The sequence below is a fragment of the Brachyistius frenatus genome, unplaced genomic scaffold, assembly GCF_029030835.1.
Source record: "Brachyistius frenatus isolate BFR_SWC_R1_liver_20210118 unplaced genomic scaffold, ASM2903083v1 Contig_52, whole genome shotgun sequence".
Lineage (NCBI taxonomy): Eukaryota > Metazoa > Chordata > Actinopteri > Embiotocidae > Brachyistius > Brachyistius frenatus.
Window position 1 is genome coordinate 1,543,567 of NW_027210651.1, and position 13,967 is coordinate 1,557,533.

The window sequence follows — 13,967 nt, forward strand, 5'->3', positions numbered from 1 at the left end:
ACAACACATCGACCGTTGCTATTCCGAGGTGAAATATGTAAATGTGTTTTGCCTCAGCCATTTAAATCCCAAGGCCTTATACCCTTAAGAGTATTAATTTAATCCAAATAAGATCCTTCATATTTGATTATTGGCAATACTGTGTGCTAAGAAGACATTTTGGCCTTAGGTTAGTTCAAGGGGGAAACCTCATGGAGTGTCTCAAATGAAGAAGCAATGTGGATAAGGTCTCATACCAAAGGTCAAATCAAAAAAGTTGTTGCCCCTCCTTCTATTGTTCTCTCCAAAAAATGGTAGCAGTTTTAATTTCCATAGTTTGTCATGTAAAAAGAGTGCAGACTCATTTACCATTTTTGTATCATTGTTTGCTTTTGTGTGTGTTTGTTGATCTTTTTTATTGTGTTGTGCAGGGAGCACCAGGCCACCCTGGAGAGTCAGGCCCAAAGGGAGAAATAGGAGCTCTGGTGAGTCATTGCAAATACACACGAACATATATCTTTTCACCCTTGTATCTATAAAGTAAAGAGTGCAGAGGGGAGACCAAATTCAATGACTAATTACAAAGATAATGGACAGTTAATATCCAATACTGAATATGAAAAGAGACATCCCGTTGTTTGCTGACAGAATGAGACCAACCACAATCATTAGACCAAATTATTCCTGTTCATTCTCTACCTGTCACCACATGAGCATGCTGGGACAAAAGTTTTGGGCTGCTTGTCTTTTGGTCTACCCGCCATGGTTGATGATTTCAGCTCAGCTGTGGTGCAATTTTGTAATCGAGAACAAAATAAACTCAGTAAACCTCATTGTGTCGGAAACCAGGTGGCAGACTTGAGCTTTGACCTCCAGAATGAGATTTGGAAAGTAACTTGGGAAATGCAGCTTTTCATGTCCACCATGAATGCATAATTCTTCTGTTCTAATGTGTTTCTATTGATGTTTATTAAGGATCTATTTATTTTGGTCTTTGATGCTTAGATATCAGATATCTCTTGATAAAACATGCTTTCCTGTACAAACAGGTTTGCTTTCTATGCTGTCATGTTCTTATGAGTCGTGAACCTGTCACAGGCCTTCTGATTACAAAACTTTATTTCCCTTGTGAAACTGTGGAGCCTCCTTGACCAGTTCTTTCGAGCCTCTTTAATACTGAAGTATCAAAGGTTTCCAGATATCTCTGACTTTTCCACATGTGAAACAGATTGTATGAACGAGTGATTACATAACCGCTTTACCTACTATAGCAGTATTTCTGTTCATTTATTCAGCTTGGCTGGAGGTCAAACTGAGTTTGTGCAGTGCCTTCAACATGGACATCCAGCTGTTTAAAAACATCGATAACCTCACAGTCTGCCAGAAAACACTGGAACCTGTTTCAGATTAGTCTCTCTGGCACTGTACATAAATAACTATCAAAGGAGAGACCATTTTTTTATGTATTTAGCTGATATGGCTTTGAAACGTGTACTATGAAATGTATGTATAGTGGAAGTTTCCCAATTTAAACCATGTATTTCACTGACATCCCAAACCCCAACAATGTTATTTAACCGATTAGACATTATATTTAAAACATTTTTAGAGTCGAATAAGACACATAACCTTTTGTAGTTTTGTGAATCACCATATATATTTTATTTTTCATGCTTGTGTTTTGTAGGGTTCAGCTGGAAAGAAAGGAGCAAGAGGTCTGACTGGAGCTGCTGGACCTGAAGTGAGTATAACATCACCTCAACCAAGAGAAACAGCAACCTCTGTACATTTTAAGAGCAGCAGTTATAGGCCTTGTGATGGAGATGCAGCTTCACATGGGACCTTCAACATCACCACAAGTGGCAAATGTTCACAAATTCGTCATCTTGCAAATAAAAAAAATAGAAAAGGCAGAGTAGAGCTACTGTAAGAAAAAGATCACACTTAAAAATACTTGGCTGCTCCAACACTGTTCATCAGTGTTGTGTTGAGGATGAGCAGGAAGCATGAACTGTTGCTGTATGTTGGCTTGATCAGCAACAATCACAAAAACTGAAGTATCACCTCAAGAAAATTAGACCCGAGTGACAACATTATATCAGACTGTCAGTCCAAATCCCTTTTTTTTTTTTTTTCAGATCCGTCCAGATTTTATGTTGCAAGTGATCAGATCCGCTCTATGCGTCTGCGTGGCAATCCTCATCTTCAGCCTCATCCACATTGGTTGCAATGATAATTACATTGCATCTGGAAGTAGAAGCAGTTCATTTAAATAAACATGGACGTTGGAGCTGCGCCACAGCTTTTACAAAAATAATGAGACGGTGTCAGAGATGGAGGAAGCTGCCTGCTCCGCTTTCTTTCATGCAGCTGTGGACGTCAGTGTCACTGTCCAACGAGGAGGGTGGTCCACACAGAGCAGCTGTGACCGCCACCAAACTAGCACGTTTCCTGTACACGTGATATACACGGCAACAGAAGTCACAGACATTAAAAAAACAAAACAAAACAAAATATCTGGAATCAAGTCAGACTTTAACAGATCAAAGCACATACAAATGTGTTATGAAGCAGATTTATAAAATGTTTAGATTTGATTGGATTCCAATCGGATGTGCACATAAATCAGATTTTGACTGGAAATCTGATCATGGGCTATGAATAGTCGAAGGAGTAGGGTTTCTATGCATTTAAAGTCGTCAAATTAAAATTTAGATTTAAAAGAGTTATGTATTTGCAAGAAAACCGTAGTCATATGCAGCATTATAATGCAAATTTTGCAAGGCTCAGAACCTCAGATGGCGAACTTATGTTTGAGTGACATTGTCATTTTCCAGGGGTTAACCGGTTTACCTGGACTCCTGGGATTGAAGGGTTATCCAGGGCTGGACGGTGCCCCAGGACTGACTGGCTTTCCAGGACTACCAGGAAAACAAGGACGACAGGTAAGCAGAGGCATTATCATACAGACTGTCATGTATAACTGAAGAGAATTTATTTCTTTGGCTTTCTCCAGCATAATTAACATGAAAGCAAATGCTAACCAGGTTAAAGTTGCAAGTTTGTTGCTTTGCCTGCTCTTAATGTATTTGTTAAATATATAAAAGGCAAAGCTCCATAAATGTAGGTCACAGAAGGAGTCAGAAAGTTTACTTGCATAACTGACCTGTCAAGAGGACATTTTGTCTACTGTACGTAGCATTCAATCTCCGCAGCAGACTTGTAGTCTGTATTGGAAGGATTTAGGAAGCGAATGCAATGCAGCAAGTGGATTGATGAAATACAGTCTGTTTTATCAGCTGGAGACATTTTATGTTCTTAGCTCCCATTAGATAACAGAGTGCCTCAGGAGACATCATGGCAAACCTCACTCATCACGCTAACTTTGCCACATGGTTCATGTAGCACAGGTATTATATTTGACTGCGCCTGAGCGCCCAAAACTTTGCTTTAGCTGTTTCCATCTGTTGTTTTAAGACTGAGACTGAGCCTGACTAATCATTAAATGCCTTGTTTGATTTGATTGGCTTCTTCTGGTTGCGACGCAGCGGGTTTATTCAAACAAGTGTGCAGCCAGAGTGGATTGGGATTTCATGCATGAATGTCTTTGTCCCTCTTGCGCCAAGAGTCGCAAAGCCAATTCCTTCTGTCTGGCTCCCCCATTTACATAATGTGTGAAAGTCTAGGAAGTCTAATTTTGGCTACTCGTGTTTTTCAGTTGACTGAAATGATGGCATTTCTCACGAGCAGAGTGAGTTCCACAACTGCGCGGCTCATTCACAGAAAGCTTTTCTTAATGCTAGCTGTTGGTGGAGATAACAGGTTTTCCTCAGCCACCTGTTTGCTTCAGTCGCCTGGTGTTTTTAGGGTACTTTTACTGAGACAGTGTTTTTTACAAACAATTCAGGCCTGTCTCAGCAGGAAACTATTTTCAGTTTCTGACTGCGTGCTTCCATGGTGGGAGAGAAGAAGCTGGCAGGCTTTCCAACCGCTGTAGAATATTCCTCATCCTTGATTTTGATTATTCCCATAATAATGGTCATCATATTATTCATTCTTTTCCTATCTTGGACAGAACAATAGTGGTGAGAAACAAGTACGAAATGCAGCAAAGATCATCCCCTGAAATGAAACGTTGAAAAGTTCCAGCAGCATCTCACGAACCAAACTGTTGTTTTGTAACTGAAGCGTCAAACAGGTGTTTTTCCTGCGGGCTTGTGTTTTAAGCCAGCAGTTCAATAAAAAGAAGCATGTGGCTTTGATAACATCAGGAAATCTTGACTCTCACTAATTTGTTTTAACAAGCCATAGTGACTGTTTTTACATTTTTTTTTGGAAGAGGGGTTTTGTGAAGCTACAGCACACAGCATTTCACTCACCTGAACTGCTAATGAACCTTTTCTAAATCTGTTTCCTAAAACATCTTTGTCGTAAAAAGATCCCGCTCGCTTGATCTTTTTGCGTGAAACAGTAGCAGCAGAAAAGTTTACAAAGTAATTTAAAACAGCTGAAAATGATGTGTAAACGGTGAAATAAATCTGATATCCAAATGTACATAACAGGGACGCAGGAATGAAACTTAATTACAGCTGTGGACGGCAGAGGAAAAGCTCATTAAGCCGTCATTAAGGCCATTAAGATTATTCTTCTGTTTATATTCTAAACCAGATGAGTGTGAAATAAAAGTCAAAATGGAATCCATTATCTCATATGTCGTTAATAGACCTCTCAATTCCTCTCGTAGATTTTTTTACTATAGCATCTGTTTTGTGTTGAATCTCTGCAGTGTTTTGTATGTTCCTGCCTCAGAGGCACTGCTGGGAGATTGGGGATCCTGTTTAAAGCAACTCTGAGGATAAACATCTCTGACCAGCTTCCTAAATCACTCATTTTGGTCCCTCTGCTCCCATGTGTGCAGTGCTTATTCATATCCCCATGTGTGAGAGTTAAATGGATCAATCTCAATTATATCTTGGAGTGATCTTATTAAACTGGGGGACAGTGGCTGTTCCTTATGCAATAAGTTTCCCAGCACCTGCAGCAGCCAGTCGAGCTACAGCGGTGTAATTCCAGCCTGGTTCCTGACTCGTCCGCTCCCCTCGCAGCGATCGAGGAACAGAAGCCACATGTGAGGCGACAGTCTGTTATTCTAATGTCACTCGCTCCCTTCTGCCTCACCACACTGCTGATGGAGCAGGAAACCGCTGTGGTCTGCCACGCGAGAGAGCAGCTCACTAACAAGCAGTCACTTTTATGGGTGCACTTTAGGAGCTGACTGTCAAGAACAGCTACTGCCATATGACGAGTTGTGATTGGTTATATTCAAAGACGCATTGAATTTCAAAGTTTTCCATAGACATGTCCAGCACAATCGCATGTACAGTGATTCATCATCAAGCAAAAAAAACAAAAAAAACCCTCAACTAAAGTTACAGTGGCAGCTTTCAAAATATATTTAAAGAATCGTATTTTATTTTCCTTGTTTAAAGGACCATGCTGCTGGTTTTGCATTACTCAGGTCATTCTTAGATAATAAGGTATATGATATGGAGTGCAACTGACTGCAGGAAACTTTTCTTTGTTGGTACATTTCAGGATATTCCCACTTCAGAGTATTTGAGATCAACTTTTAAACACAAAAAACTTCCAAAACTTTACTTTTAAAAAAAATGTTATTAGGATCACTGTAGAGTGTTTTCATGAGCGAAGTCTTCTAGTGATTTTTATATTGTGCATTCACACGACAACTTACACACACTCAGGATGGCTTCATGCTATTCTACTGCTCAATGGCTGGTGGTGTTGATGTTCCAAGACATTTAGCAGTGCACCAGCAAAGACAATGAAGAAGAAAACTGTTCGCTGTAAACATGCATGTAAACAATGCAACTTCCAAAACATGAAAAAAAATCTACTCTTTCAATACTGTATGAGTAAGAAATTAATTTCACTCATTAATCTGAAGCCTCAGGGATACAAGGTTTGTTCATGAGAAAACTCCACCTGTTCACTTCAGTCTGTTTGGTCATAGTTTATTACTTCATTCAAATTTGGAGGTAAATTTTATTGAAAATAATTTAAAAAATATTGTTTGTAGTAAAACATAAAACTGTATTTTAATCTAACCATACTGTTAATTTGACAGTTTTATTTGACGGTAACAAAATTATATTGCCACCATCTTGTGTGCACGCAGGGTCAGAGAGGCTCGATGGGACACGAGGGACCTGCTGGACGTCCAGGTCTCAGGGGAGATGTTGGACTCCCTGGACTATCTGGCGAAAGAGGACTGGCTGGTCAGAAGGTAAACATGATAATAACAATTATTACCAAATCAAAGACTCAATTTACTCTAAGATGTTGCAGTGTGTCAGAGAGCAGAAACGTCTCTGTTGAAGCGAAGCGTCTCATAAATTGTACTATAATTTTTAATCCCTGTTCGTTGGTTCAGGGAGAACTTGGCCTGCTTGGGGACACGGGAGCCTCCGGGATCAAAGGCATAGAGGGTGCTACAGGAGACCAGGGCAGGAAAGGCGACCCAGGACCCAAAGGACAACCAGTGAGTGTATATACAGGCATTGGAGGATTTAAAACAAAGATCCATCTTAAAATAAGAATCAACCTTTGTTTTCAAAGCCTGGAATAGTTGTTTAACTTTGCTGTGAACATGGCATTTCTCTCTGAGTGTTTTTACAGGAAGTTCAACACATTTTTAAAGTTCAGATCTATCGGTAGCGTTAACATATACAGTTTTAACCGAACTGTGCTACAAAATCAAATCAACTATTAACTATTGAATATTAAAGTAAAAGTGAAGTATTCACACAAAAAACATCCAGTTTTATTCTATGGCAAGTTTGATGGTAAGATACATGATGAGAAAATTGAAGTTATTGAAGTTGATCTTTAATGTGAAACCTGCTCTAGCCTCTTCTTCCGTCTACGCTTGATGTTTTATCTCCAGATTCTTTCACGAGGGCTTTTGAATGGTTGAAGTCATAACAGTGAAGGTCACTATATTGCTCTTCTTAAATTGACACCATCGACAGGAATGTTCTTGTTAAAACAGGGTGTTATAAATTTCTTGACATTCTTTAATACCTCTCTAAATATAGCTCCAGGGGCCTCTGTAGCCAATCTGCGGTGTGCGTCTGACACTTTTCCACCCTGAGTGGAGTAACAAATGATCTGGGCGAGACCAGGAATGGAAACATTCCGCCTGTTATGGCCAAGTTATGTAAGATCCGAACCCACCAGAGAGCTGAAAAAGAGGTGCTCCATTTTACTTGTGTAACTCCTCAAAGACGAATAAAAAAGAAACAACATTCAATCCGCTCGCGCTCCCCTCCCTCCACTCGTTATCTCCAGTGATGCTCATGAAACGGAGACGAGGCTCGGGCCCGAGGGTCAGATCCCTTTACACTTTTCAGTGAATAGAGTTTCTCGGCCAAAGTCACTGGTTTGAAAGTGGAGCTGTCTGAGGATGTGAATGACTGGCTGTATAAACACAGTGTCTGCCACCCTGGACGACAGACAGCGCTGCTTCGACACAGAAGAGGGTGCAGACATCCATCCTCGCAAAGTGTGTGTCAAGGAGGGGATGTCAATGTGTGTTGGCTGCTGTAGATCCAGACATAAAGCCTCGTGTGTCCCAGTTCATTTGAATAGGGCAGGGAGATTTTTTTTTAAAGGTCAAAATACTGTGTCTCTGTCGGGTCTGGAGTATTAAAATAGGGTGAAAAATCACATAGTGGAAAAGAGCACAACCACATACACACATACTGTTATGTTCTTACTTACATGATGCACACACTAAATGTCTTAATGACAGGTTGGGGGCCCTCTACTGCTATGATGAGATTATGTTTTGTGCTTGTAGGGGGAATCTGGAGATTTGGGCATGGTTGGTTTGCAGGGCTTTCCAGGGCCAACGGTAAGAGACTGACTGTCTAACCAACATTCAGAGTGTAAAAGATGATAACGCATAGCAAAAAATTACATGAGAAAATAATTCAACAAAGTCCCAGAAAAACTTACAAGGCCCCTTTTTTCCTTCAAACAGGGGCCCGACGGTGATTTGGGACTGAGAGGCTTCCCTGGCCCTAAAGGCCCGATGGGTATTCTGGTAAGTTTAATGGGTATAGAAATAGTAGTAGGTAGGTACACCGTGGTGTTTTCTCAGATATACTTCTGGAAATCAAACCACAATAGTGCAATTAGACAGTGAAATACATGCAATATTCTCTTCTCGTGTAAATGCATAACACATTTAATTACGCAGGACACCTCAAAGTCTTTGGGGATGTACATATTGTAACATTTTTTTAGCTTTGTCACTTTTGAGAAACTGTCAAATCAGACAGACTCATTATTCATCCTTAACCTTACTGTTTGTTTCAGGGATTTACGGGACCTGTAGGCCCTGAAGGAATGATGGGCCCAATGGGAAAACCTGTAGGTGTATGCATCTGTGTGTGTGTGTGTGTGTGTGTGCGTGCGTGCGTGTGCGTGTGTGTGTGTGTGCGTGCGTGCGATTTATGTAATGATATCTTTTACATATTCTTTTACTTTTAATAAAGTCCTTTTATTACTGGCCATATGCTAATTCAGGTTTATTGATAATACAGATATTTTAATATAATACAGGGATACAATATTGTATATGTGTTTACCTTTTTATCTTTATTTACCATAGGGCCCACGGGGTCCAAAAGGAAGCAATGGCGAAATGGTAAGATGTAATTCAAACCAGTAGTCAGAAATGGAAAAGTCTGTTAAGAGTATCACAAGGATTTCCAGTATGTATGATTACATGCTGATGTACTGTATTATTATGTCATGATTACACTCTACTGAAGTCTCAGACTTAAAAACTCGTCACTGAGAAACCACTGTCAGGCCAGTTATCACGGTGCCACCTCAACACTGCGTGGGTTAACAAAAACAGACTGTAGAAAGCTGTACTTAAAAGATGCATGAATGCAGGCCAGGGTTTTAAATGGTAGTTTTGTTTATGTGACTGTCCTAAAGTGACATCAGCTGAGTCATAGTGAACGTGGCTGTTTCTCAGTGTCTCCTCGAGCTCGCTGTGGGGCCTTACAGTACTCCCAGACCCTCTTGTGTAAACACTGGTGAGGAAATGCCTTGTCAAAATGTTAGCAAGGCAAACCACAGCGCAATCTGCATAGTCACTCCTATAACCCTGTTCTCAGTGTGTAATGTAAACTGCAGTTAGATTCCCAGCTCAGCATAAATCCCTCCGCAGTTTACACCACCACACAAACACACTGTATACGCAATGGGCCCTTCACTGTAGCCTCTCGCTCAAACACAGATGATGTCAAATATGTGCATACTCCCACATAATAGAGAAACTACCTGAAATCCCACCAACAGACTTAATACAGTCCAGCTGCCCCTGTAGAAGAGTGTGAGGTTCCTGGTCAGCCAGAGGGGGCGGTAGGTGACCAGGAACAATATGATGCCACTGCTGACAGAGCTGGATGAAGGGAGAAAATGAGTCTATACCTGTTCTTAAGTCCCATTGTGATCACTCTGATGCTTTACTTAAATGATTTAATTCGCAGTATTTTTAAATCTCTCAGCTGGTAATGTGTGTTACTCATCACATTACTGAGAAGAGTAGAGATTTCTGCAGAGAAAATAGGACGAAAGAATACATGATATCTGCATCATTTTTTCACATTATTATTCTCTCTTGCACTTTCAGGGGCCTCAAGGACCACAGGGAAGTCCAGGACCCAGTGTAAGTGAATTATCACATTTCAGCAATATACTGTACAGACTGTATTAATGTAACAATAAACTTCTGTGATAGATCAAATTATGAACAATTACGATTGAGATCCCTTTGATTTCAAAACAGGCAGATTTTTACAGAATGTAAACTGATTGTGAACGGCTGTTTTTAAATACATTATGCAATGGATTCACTTGGTCAGCTGGGATAAGGCAGCTCTGTGGCTGCACACTCCAACATCTCCCTGTAGTGATGCTCCACAGCCCACTGACACATACATGACGGACAGAAAGTGAACTGACCATAACCACACCGGGATCATTTTTCACTGTGTCGCTCATTTTGTCTTTTTCTTTCCTCTTCCCACCCCAGGGACCCCCTGGTGCTCCCGGTCCAACAGTAAGTGCTCAGCTCCGCGTCAGCAATGTAGACAGACAGGCAGGATGAGCTTAAAAGAAGGAGTCCTGTTTTTATGTAAAATGCAGAGGACTTGAGCTTTAAAGAAAAAATTTACATCTCTTGGGTAATTAAAAAAGAAAGAAAAAAAAATGTTCATCTCACCTTGTTATATGTCCTTATCTAATTCTGGTTGGGGGGGGTAACCAAGCTCACTTCTCTACTGGAACTTAAGACATGAGCCTTTCAAAGGTTTAATAGACTTTTCAGAATAACAAGACAAAAATAGCATCAATTTCTCTGACAGCAGAGCAAAGCCATGATATGATCGAGCCAGCGCAAACACCTATCTCTTCCTGTTCAAGAGCCAACAAAACATTTATTTGTGACACTTGTAGTTTTGTTCAGTAGCATTGGACTGAATGATTGTTTAGCCTTTTCTCACTTCTCTTATTCATCAGGATTTCTTAATAACATGTAGCTTTCTGCACTGTGAATGATCTTTTCCTGTTCAAACATTTCTGCGAACCCAGAAAAACAACTTTGATATTTCAGATACCTTTTTTGTTTACACACATTAAGTGATAACTGCGGTATTTATGCTGAGAGGAATGTGTTATTCTTCCCCCTACTGAAGTCAGAAATGTGATGGTTTATTGCTGTAAGATTTATTTTCCTGCTTTCCTCAGGTATGAAAATGGACTCTGATTCTATTAAAGTTTTCTCAGTAAACTGGATGTGTATTGAAACTGCCATGTTTTCTATCACCAGCGAACAAGCCTACAGATTAAAATATTTCAGTTTAATAATGAACGAGGCACAGAGTCTGTGATGGTTTTTCACTGAACTGAAAATATTGGTTTTGAATCCACAGAGGCAGATATATGATGACTCAGCAGTCTACAGTCTATCTGACTCCAATGCTGCCCTCAGGACAGAGGTAAAGCCCTTCATACAGATGTTCGTAGATGGATGGTCCAGTACTAGTTGGAAGTGAAACTGTAATGAAGACACTTGCTGCCATATATCGTTTTAGAGTTTGAGTGTTTACTGTGTTGTCTGTCCCATCCTCATCTAGAGTTTCCAGAACACGGAGATGAGGCTGCCAGAGCAGAATACAGAGATACTAAAGACTCTGCATTACCTGAGCAGCGTGATTGAGAGCATCAAAACGCCTCTCGGCACACGGGAGAACCCGGTTCGGGTATGCAAAGACCTGCTGGATTGTCAACAAAAGCTCAAAGATGGTGAGTTTCACCACTCGTGTACTGAAGAGATGGTAGGATGTGTTGTGCTAAACGTAGCTGGTCTCTGTTCTCTCTCAATCGGGGATTTCAGGTTGGTTCTGGGTTGATCCGAACCTTGGCTGTACTTCTGATGCCTTCAAGGTCTTCTGCAACTTCAGTGCAGGAGGACAGACTTGTTTACATCCAGTGGCATCTGATAAGGTAACACTTTCAAGTGTTTGACAGGCGAGTCTTTACCTTGTTGTGCTTATGATGTCACAGCGATCACACTGCGTCCGCGCTCTCTCTCCCACAGATGGTGTTTGGTGTAGGAAAAGTCCAAATGAAGTTTCTCCATTTACTGAGCACTGAGGCAAGCCAAAGTATCACGTTCCACTGCCTCAGTGATCCAATGTACGGCACCACAGACAGCTTCAACTCCACCGGACCAACTCACGAAGAGAACACCAGGCTTCGGTTTCGTGGCTGGAACAAACAGATGTTTGAGAAAGACACGCTACTTGAACCACATGTGCTACAAGATGAGTGCAAGGTAATACGCGGGATGGGGGATCTTATTCTTAAAATCGTAAATGAAACAGACACTGGTGCTGTTAGTAAAGTACTTTTCTTTAGTCTTAATGGCTTTTTGTTGTGGTCATGGCTGTTTTCAAAGTAGATTGTATTAGAGAATCATTGGAGGGACTCTAATACAAACCTGCATTAAAGGATCTGTCCTGTCCATTGATGACTTGATGGAAATCAGTGTTGTAGCACAGCGAGGATTTTAAGAAAATTCCACTAAACAGTTCTCTATATGACAAGAGATATAAACTGATACCTAAAATATTCATGTCTGTGTTTTTAAAAAAAATTCTAAATAGACTTCTGAACATATTTTTGATATCTGTTAAATGTCTGGACCTTGAATTACTGGAGTCACATTTCCTTCTTTCCTCCCTTATTGTTTCAGATCCAAGATGGCAGCTGGCACCAGTCACGTTTCCTCTTCCATACTCAGGACAGTCGTCAGCTACCGATTGTAGACATCCAGGAATTTCCCACTTCACAGCTCAACAGTCAGCGACACATAGAAATCGGTCCGGTCTGCTTCCTCTGACACCAGCTTCACGATCTTCTAACCCACTTACATAAACCACTTAAATCCACAGACTTTTGAAAATGGCTTCCTACCAAAGAGATGCTTGCACAGCAAGCCGGAGTGAGTGTGCGTGTTTGCCCGGAAAGCAATAACGAGACTTTGTGAGAATACACAAAAGTGTCCAGTCGCAGACAGACCTACGTGGAAGAACTCAGTCTCTGTGGAACATCCAGCCCCAGACGTCCAAAGGAGAACAGTGTATACCGATATTTATCAAATAAATGTGTAAAGTACGTTTTGTTTCTTTCATTTTCAGTCCAACTTAAGTTTGCTGCATATGGACCCTGATTACTCACGACGCAGCAGCCTGTCCAAAACTCACAGCTCCCTTCACCCCCCCCAAACACACCCAGACCATCCTCAGCAGGGGCCCAACCGGAAGGATCGTGCCAGGCCTCTGCATAGGGCACTGTCTAAAGGTTTATATGAGTGCAATAGCATGTGGATAATGTGTGACTGCTTTAAATATTTCACTCTCCAATCAGAGGCGGTATTTTACATTGTTTTCATTATATTTTTGTCCCAGTCGGACCTGTACATCTTTACAGATGGTGCTCTACCTCTACCTGCTTTTTTGCTTCCTAGAATAGTTGCTGATGTCAAGTTAGTCCTTTTTGACTTTGTGTTGTATGTACCGGTTACATCAAGATTTGTTATATTGTTTAAGTACTTCATGTTGATTTGGTCATTTTAATTTATGAACCATTTTTTTGATACACTACATATTTTTGTAGCTTTTCCTTCTCTGTGGTAGGTTTCTCAGGGGAAACCTATCATTGGTGCTGCAACAAAGAATGAGTCATCAGTGACATTTCCTGTGTATATATTGACAGCATACTGTATGTTTATTTATAACCTATTACTGTACCACAGTAAGTTATACTCTCAGAGAACTATTTGGTCAACCGCAACTCAGTCTAAAGAAGTATTTATGTGTGAGAGGTGTGTTTGTGTGTCCGCACCTGTGACTGTATTTCTATCATACTGTTTCTCAGTTAATTCAGAGGTGGTTTGGTGATCTGGCAGCTACACTAGGCCAGAGTCAGACAACACAGAAAACAGTTATCATATTCTTAACTTATATTACCTTCAACAAAAGTGTAATTATATAAAGTCTGTGGAGGACAAAGTTGGATGCAAATGTGTAAATAATAAATAATTTTACAAACAAATAAATGGAACATTTTATCCACAAACGGTTTGGTATATTTTTTAATGAGCGGGGAAAAGTCGACGGTGTACAGGAGGACAGGATTAAAAAGTGAAAAAGAAGTTCATCATCAGGTTTAGATAGGCGCAATGAAGGACTCAGAGTCTAGCAGGACAAATGTAAAGCAAAACTCGCCACTGAAGTGGACTTGAACAAGATCTTTAAACCAAATTTGTATTTGCTCACTGTGGCTGACAGTTATCCACCGGTTGTGCCGGGCTTAATGTTAGCATG

General features: G+C 40.6%; 1 protein-coding gene across 1 annotated transcript in view; it reads left to right on the forward strand.

The window, feature by feature from the left end:
• Positions 1 to 13,695, forward strand: part of LOC138624511 (collagen alpha-1(XXIV) chain) — an 81,199-nt gene extending 67,504 nt beyond the window's left edge. The window contains exons 45-60 of the mRNA XM_069704773.1: positions 411 to 464; positions 1,667 to 1,720; positions 2,817 to 2,924; positions 6,176 to 6,283; positions 6,431 to 6,538; positions 7,859 to 7,912; positions 8,042 to 8,104; positions 8,380 to 8,433; positions 8,675 to 8,710; positions 9,710 to 9,745; positions 10,112 to 10,138; positions 11,010 to 11,075; positions 11,214 to 11,382; positions 11,474 to 11,583; positions 11,678 to 11,914; positions 12,335 to 13,695. Of these exons, the coding sequence (XP_069560874.1) occupies positions 411 to 464; positions 1,667 to 1,720; positions 2,817 to 2,924; positions 6,176 to 6,283; positions 6,431 to 6,538; positions 7,859 to 7,912; positions 8,042 to 8,104; positions 8,380 to 8,433; positions 8,675 to 8,710; positions 9,710 to 9,745; positions 10,112 to 10,138; positions 11,010 to 11,075; positions 11,214 to 11,382; positions 11,474 to 11,583; positions 11,678 to 11,914; positions 12,335 to 12,481 (1,431 nt within the window). The 3' untranslated portion in view covers positions 12,482 to 13,695. The remainder of the gene's footprint in view (positions 1 to 410; positions 465 to 1,666; positions 1,721 to 2,816; positions 2,925 to 6,175; positions 6,284 to 6,430; positions 6,539 to 7,858; positions 7,913 to 8,041; positions 8,105 to 8,379; positions 8,434 to 8,674; positions 8,711 to 9,709; positions 9,746 to 10,111; positions 10,139 to 11,009; positions 11,076 to 11,213; positions 11,383 to 11,473; positions 11,584 to 11,677; positions 11,915 to 12,334) is intronic.
• Positions 13,696 to 13,967: the final 272 nt, after the last annotated feature.